The sequence below is a fragment of the Drosophila subobscura genome, chromosome E (genome assembly GCF_008121235.1).
Source record: "Drosophila subobscura isolate 14011-0131.10 chromosome E, UCBerk_Dsub_1.0, whole genome shotgun sequence".
NCBI classification, from domain to species: Eukaryota; Metazoa; Arthropoda; class Insecta; order Diptera; family Drosophilidae; genus Drosophila; species Drosophila subobscura.
The window spans coordinates 4,719,533-4,726,833 of NC_048531.1; the positions used below are offsets into that span (position 1 = coordinate 4,719,533).

General features: G+C 45.1%; 1 protein-coding gene across 1 annotated transcript; it reads right to left on the reverse strand.

Annotated features, from left to right (window-relative positions):
- Positions 1–4,530: 4,530 nt before the first annotated feature.
- LOC117891531 (serine/threonine-protein phosphatase alpha-2 isoform) lies at positions 4,531–5,596 on the reverse strand. The gene is given in 2 exon segments (XM_034797032.1): positions 4,531–5,064; positions 5,066–5,596. Coding segments are annotated over 2 exon segments (1,011 nt in total). The 5' UTR covers positions 5,576–5,596; the 3' UTR covers positions 4,531–4,563.
- Between the last annotated feature and the right edge of the window lie 1,705 nt (positions 5,597–7,301).

The following is a 7,301-nucleotide window of genomic DNA, read 5'->3' on the forward strand; positions in this document are numbered from 1 at the left end:
GGAACTGAAAAATGATTGTAAATCCCCCCCGGAGCGGTGCCGCCAGCCGCAATCATTCTTCATTAGATGAAGGGGCCAACGTGTCAAGGACTTTTCGAGGACGACCACAAACATTTCGCAGTTTCTCCTCCGGTGTTCTCTTTCTCTTTATTTGATTTTTTTTTGTGTGATATATATCAAAAATTCACAGTTGCATTTCCATGGAAATTGGCAAAAGCAAAAGTGGAGAATGCAACGCAAAACATTTTTTAGTGGCCTGAAAAGGAAAGGCGAACACGGGCGGAACGATGCCAGGGCAGGCCAGGCGTCGCTCGGTGGAGCTTGAAAAATTGCAGCAATTAGTGGTGCCTGGAGGTCAACCAACCAACGAGCCAAAAAGGACACGGACCCTGTACCCAACACCCAGGACTCGCAACCATTACCATTCCATTCCAAGGGCCAACCTGGCGACGTGAGCCAGCCAAAAAATATGCGACAGAAATTTTTGGTTAGAATTTTGTTTTCCCTTTAGTTTGCCTTGAAATATTTTTAAAGTGTGAGATTTGTTTGGTAAAAAAATAAAAGGTAGCTTGAGGGAAGGGCTAAAGACCACTTTTAAGATGTCCATTGTTTGGTTTTTGAATTCGTTTAAGCTTTAATGGGTTGTTTCCAACTTCAATCACTTCCACCACATCATGGTTTATCTCGTACATAAATACCCCACTATGAATTCATGTTTTTGTTCGGTTTTTTAAGTTCTCTTATCGAATTGTGAGTTTATGAATAATATTTCAATGAAATTGTCCATTATTTTTCGGTTAATTGCGGCATTTATTCAATCGTTTGACGCATGTCTTTTTGTTTTCAGACAGAATATTTATGTTTTTATAGACCGCTGAAGAAGAGCTGCTTTTTCTGTGAACATCCCAAGCTTTCCGAGCATTTTCTGTGACCCGTTTGCGGGTTCCAGCTGGCTGAATATTTCAATGGATAGCCCAGTTTTTATTTCACCTCTAGGCGCATTGAATTATTTATGCATAAGTTCGAACGGTTGTGCCACGGGGGCGGCACAGAGGCGGGGACCAACAAAAGCAGCGTGCAGCGGACAACGTGGAGTAATAAAAATCAAAATCGGGGCAACTTCAGGACCGTGGCATGTGGCATATGGCGAAAAGGGATAAAATTGTTGCAACAGTCAGAAAGAAAAACACTGTGGGGGGCGAGGAACAAAAGCTAGCACCGAAAAAAACAAAAGGGAAAAGCGAGAGTCCTGATGGCCACTGACGGATGTGGCACGCGTCTCTCCTTTTATTTTTATTGTATTTTTCGAGGATTTTTCATTTGCAGAGACACTTGATGGAAAATCACGTAGCTGCCAGAGCAAGAAATGGCAGCAGCAGCCGCAGACGCATTCGAGGACACATTTAATATTTAATCTTAACGAAGGACATCAAATATAATTACACAATTTGCTTTCAAAGCAGAAAACGCGAACGATACGCGACTCGCCGACTGTTCCCGTCGATGTCTGCAGACGAACTGAACATGGCGTGTGGCGGTCCTGATAAGAGGAATCCCTATGCTGGATCTACACGTCTCTGCACGCACACCTAAGCCACCCAACACGACGACAGGACAACCTTCAGCTTCGGTTTGCAATGTCGAACTGAGGCGCCGCAATCCACGACACCCACGAAGCGCATCGAGGCGCCACGAAAGCTGTTCTCGGCTTTTGAATGAAAGTGAAGTTTGTTTGCAGAGCGAAACGGTTAATTCAGAGCATCAAAGAAAGAGAGAGAGAGAGAGCGTGAAAGCTCTGCTTAAAGAGACTCTCTTTTGGGTCTCTACCATCATCTGATTTTTGTTTACGCTTTACCAGCTGTTTCCGGAGCTTAGACGCGCCATTTAGCGCATAGCACGTGGCTGATGTTTTGATTTTACATTATATAAGGCAGAAATACAGCTGAAAGCGGGTTCAGATGGGAATGGTAGCCCATAGATACCTAATTCCTTTGATTGCACAGAAAGATTTATAAATATTCCTCATCTAAAGATGCGCCTTAGCTTCTATCTGAGTTGCCCCCAAGCAATGCTCGGCGTGGACAGCTGGGGACGACCTTTGCATGCCAATTAGACTGGGGATCTCAGCGGACATGCCTGAACGAGCACCCAAACCACCACCCACCCACCAGTTATCGTTAAGTATAACGGCAACGTTGGAACTTTAAGATGGCGCGCAACCCAAACTGGACATTTATACCGTGTAGTCTGGGCGTACAAAAAGTGTACTTTGTTTGTGGTGATAGATGTAACAGATACCTGTAATTGGGAGACATTATTATAGGTTTGATCCATCGACGGACGAATCATCGATACAACCAGAGCATAGCTAAGAAAACTAGAATTTCCATGTTGGTTTTGCCTTCCATTTTAGCCTCAACTTAAGATGTGTTCTTGCATAGTTTGATTACCTTCCAATCATTGACTTTTTAGTAACCAATAAATAAACGTTTTTAGTGGGTATCTTATAGTCGGTATAAGTTGGTGCAAATATCCCACTTGTATTTTTTTATCGCGCTGCCTTCTGGGCAGCTCTCAGCTATCAGCAATGGCTTCAGCTGCAGATTGTCCTTTCGTTCTCTTTATTTTCTCATTTCCTGGTCGAAGGCGCTGTAGCTGGAGCTTGAGCTGTCTTCAAGGAAATACTGTGCGCAGGTGTCAGGAACAGAGGTGAAGCCACTAAAAGAGCACACACACACACACACACACACACACACACACACACACACACACACACACACACACACACACACACACACACACACACACACAGACACTCGCATGGGATGCCGTTTTTTCTTTCTTTTGCTTAATTTTCGTTTTTATGTTTTGACACCGTTTGGTAAAGTTTTCTTCCCCCAGTCCTGCCACTGCCTCGGACACTTACAAGTTTCTCGCTTGTTGCCGTTGACATTTTTATACATCATCTGTCCGGAGCACCCATCTCCGTGTTGGCCCTTCCACCCCTCACACCTTTACTGTCTGTAAGTGCCATCATATCATTTCGTTGCTTCTTACATTTTTATTTAATTTTTCCCTTTTCCTTCAAGGTATTTGTCCTGTGTTTGTCCTGAAATGCCAGCATAAAGTTTTTGTTACCCATAAAGACAAGTGCCTGGCTTACGCTTTTTTTCTGTATTTTATTGGGCCTATATAATCGTACGAGTGGAATCTTGCAAGTGTGAAGAAAGAGGGGAAAAAGGTAGGACTTTGTTCAATATTTAATCAATATCACTGAAATTTATTTGTGGTGGTACCAACCTTTTTATGGGAGGGGATTTCTGTACCCTGAAGCATAAATTATCCACGAAATTGATTTAAATGACATAAAATTGCTCGGTAAAAAAAAACAGTACAAATCAATTACATTATCCGAATGGCCAGAGGCTGCAATAATAATAATAAGCACCACAGCCAGCCAACCGCTAGATGTAATTTATGGAGCAAATGCAAAAATCACGTACATTGGAGGTACATATGTACATATGTATGTATGTGCCGAAAACAATAAATATTTATATGCACATCCACTTGTGATACACGGTATTTGTCAACGCTGAGTTTGGAGTAGGGTATATTATTTTTGGACTACCATTTGCCACCATTCCCAGTGTTATTTTTAAGACTATTTAGTTATAATTGACTGAGTACTCCTTGAGAGCTGGTCTCATACCCTAGTGGGCATCTTCTTGTCGTTCCGAGTACACCATTTCCACCTTTCTTGTTTGTTTTTCTGCATGTGTACGATACATAATAGTTGCACACGCACACAACATCCCGCCGTTGATGCAGTTTGCCTGTTTGCTCAGATTATTTTCTTTGCTCCTCCGCTTCTGAGCGTTATGCTTTGCGAAAATAGGGGGGAAAACCTTTTGTTTATGCTTGCACACATGGATGTATAAATTACGTTGCTTCGGTTTTTATTGTAAACAAAATGAGTTTGCCTGCGGGCCCCCACTCCGTGTACATCCCACGGCACGCGCCTCAGCCGCATTTAAATATTTGCACATGGAATTATTTTCCCTGCGAAAATTGTGGCCAGGCAGACGTTTTACAAAGTCAAACAAAAGTTACCACCGTCTGTTGCCACACCTCAGCCAATCCCCCAAGTTACGTCCCACCTGGCATGCTCTTTAGCTCGGACCCACACCTCCGGCTTGTCCCTCCCCACCTCGTTTGTGGCTCCAATTATAGCACCTTACTCCTGCTCCTGGCTGGCTCTACTTATGTAGCTCGTCGCCCCGTGGCATTGAGCAATTTAATTAAATTTTAATTAGGATTTATTACTTAATCATAGCTGGGGAACGCTTTCTCGTCTGACCCTCAAATGTCCTTCGATTGAACCATAATTGCGGCAATTAAATTGGCTGAGAGTCGAGAAATATCAATAGGAGAAAAACGGCCGCTGGAAGCCAAAAAGCCACAGAATATTAACCGGCAGCCGTAACCCACGGAAACTCCCCTTTCAAATGAATCCCTAAATGTGTCCTTAATTATTGGTACATAACAAAATCCAAAATAATGTTAAGAGTCCCGCTCCACTGGCAGTGCTCGGGAGCTTTCGACTTTCTTTCCTTTCATTGCAATCAAAGGCAGCGGACTCTCTGGTCGAATGATCGTGAAGTGACAGAGCATATCGTGGTCCACAACCAGAACGGCAGCGCAGTTGTCGTAGATGTTGCAGTAATTGGGAGCCGAGAAGATGGTCACCAGCTGCCGATTGGCAAAGAACTCATAGCCATCCGCAACGACCTGGTGGGCTCGGGCAATCAGGCTGAAGTTGTTCTGCCGCAGGAAGCGTTCCACAATGGATTGGCCAAAGGTGACACTAACTCCTCGCTCGTTCCAGGCCCAGCCATCGGTGTTAGGGTCCGGATCGGCCCAGAGCAGGTCGCAGAGCAGACCGGCACTGGGCACGCCCGTGGGTCGTTTCAGCCGCCGAATGTCGTTGAGGGTATGAAGATCCGGACTGAGGCCCCCATGCATGCAGAAGATTTTGTCCTGCAGAATGGCGGACACCGGCAGTGTAGACACACGTGTAGCAGTCGACAAAAGAGCGCCACAACATGACGCTGTATCGCGTCCTGCACTCGTCGAAGAAGCCGTAGACATGGTTGAGCTCCGCCGACTCGTGGTTGCCCCGCAGCATGAAGAAGTTTTCCGGGTATCGCAGCTTGTAGGCCAGCAGCAGGGTGAGCGTCTTGATTGAGTGCTGCCCGCGGTCCACATAGTCCCCGAGAAACAGGTAGTTCGAGCTGGGCGGAAAGCCACAAGTCTTGAATATCCTCACAAGATCCTTGAACTGCCCGTGTATGTCACCGCAAATATTCACCGGCGCATTCAGCTCCAGCAGCATGGGCTGTGACAGAAACACTTCTCTGGCCGACGAGGATATGTCCGTCAGCTCTTTCTCAGTTAGCTCATTGGCACGCGGGTTGCCGCCGTCTGACAACAGCTTCTCAATAATCGTATCCAGATAGGTCATGCTCTGGCGACGGAAAAAATCATTCTCGCCACGAGTGGAACGACGGGACATGGCTTAGATTTTTTATTTGAATTTTTCTAACAATTTTGACATTTTTTGTAGATTTAAAATGATTTTCTTTGATTTATTTTCTTATGGCTACTTTTAAAGCCGTCGAAGAATGCCAAAAAAGGAATTTCTTGAGAATCAATTTCATGGATTTTTTCACCATTTAAAGTCCAGTGTTTAACTTGGCTCCATTTCACTCCATTTGCTTCTGCACTTTAGTGATTTTCTTCTTCTCTAACTCTCGGATACGCACTATCCCGAAGTACTACTGCACACTACCCTTGAGCATTTCAATTATCAGACACTTGGCATATACTTACCAGCAAAAAAAGGGGGAAAAACAACATTCAAATGGGGCGCGCTCGATAACAGGAAAAAGCGCCGCAAAGTCGCTTGTTTACTCGCTACTGACCCATGGGCCCGGCCCCCGCCCCGCCCATTTGGGCAGAGCACTGACATGAACCTTCATAATGGACCGGACCCCTTCACCCCAACCCCTTTTGAACCACTCTCCAGCGGTGGTCGCAGCTGCATTTTGGCTGCTGGTAATCCCGATTCGTCGAGCTGCCTGCACTTGTAATGCGGCTTAAAAAATAGGTACAGCTGGAGGGAGAGTGAGAGAGGAGCTGCTGGGCTTTATATATTCCCCACATACCCCCTTTTTGGCGAGCATTTTGAATACATTTTTGAATCAGTGTCCCGACACTGTACACTTTTTATTTCTGGTTGTCTGTTTTTTTGGTCCAACTTCTTGTAGCACTCTCCACTCTCCGCGAATTACTCCCCGCTCTCTGCACCACTCTCGCTCTTTCGTGGCGCTGTGTTTTATGCGATTTGTGTACTTCCGGATTTAGTGGCTCTCGGGACTCGAAACTCGGACCCATGTGTGCTTTCCACTCTGCCACACGAACTGCCAACTGGCAACTGGCAACTTTGATGGTCTGCCTGCCAGCCTTCGTTCTCACTCAGCATGTATTTAATTGCATGCGGCGCTCAGATAGGATTTGTGCATTGTTATTCGTGGCGGTTTTAATGCGCGCGAACCCAGAGAGCCCCGCCAATGTCCAGTTAGTTTGCATCTTTTTTTCGTGTGCGCTTTTCCCACATTTGGCATCTATTTTAATGTCGGTTTAATCCAATGCCGTTGCGGATCGCTAATGCGCCGGGAAATGGGAACTTTGTTCGGAATGGAATGCAGTGGGTGCTGTGGGGAAACTGTAATTAAATTGTGGCCAAAGTGGGATAATCCTCTCCTCTATTCGATGCACGTACCAGACACATATGTACAAGCTCGTATTTTCATCTGTTTATCTGTATTTTTGGAGCAGTAAATTTGTATTTTATCAGTGGGGCAGACCTTTGACTGGTTTACCTTTGAATAAAACAACTGAACAAACTAAGAACGATAACGGTTTTATAATCCTTAAATAGCCGGCTAACAATGGATTTATAGAGATTTATTGAACACCCAAATCCAATCCACATTTATGATCCACTCCCAGTGCAATCTACAAAACCCCCAGGAGAAACGTAGCTCTAAAGCTACTCTAAACTCTAATTCGAAAACATTTTCGGTGTCCATCTACCCTTTGAAGTTCGATGGAATCGGAAACTCAATCGCGACTCTCGAGCCGGAATGCCAAACAGCTTTCAGCTGTCTCTCACTCCCTCACTCTTACTCGAAATCTGAAGCAGCTGAAGGCGCTTGGCTTATTTCCGTTTTCCGTTG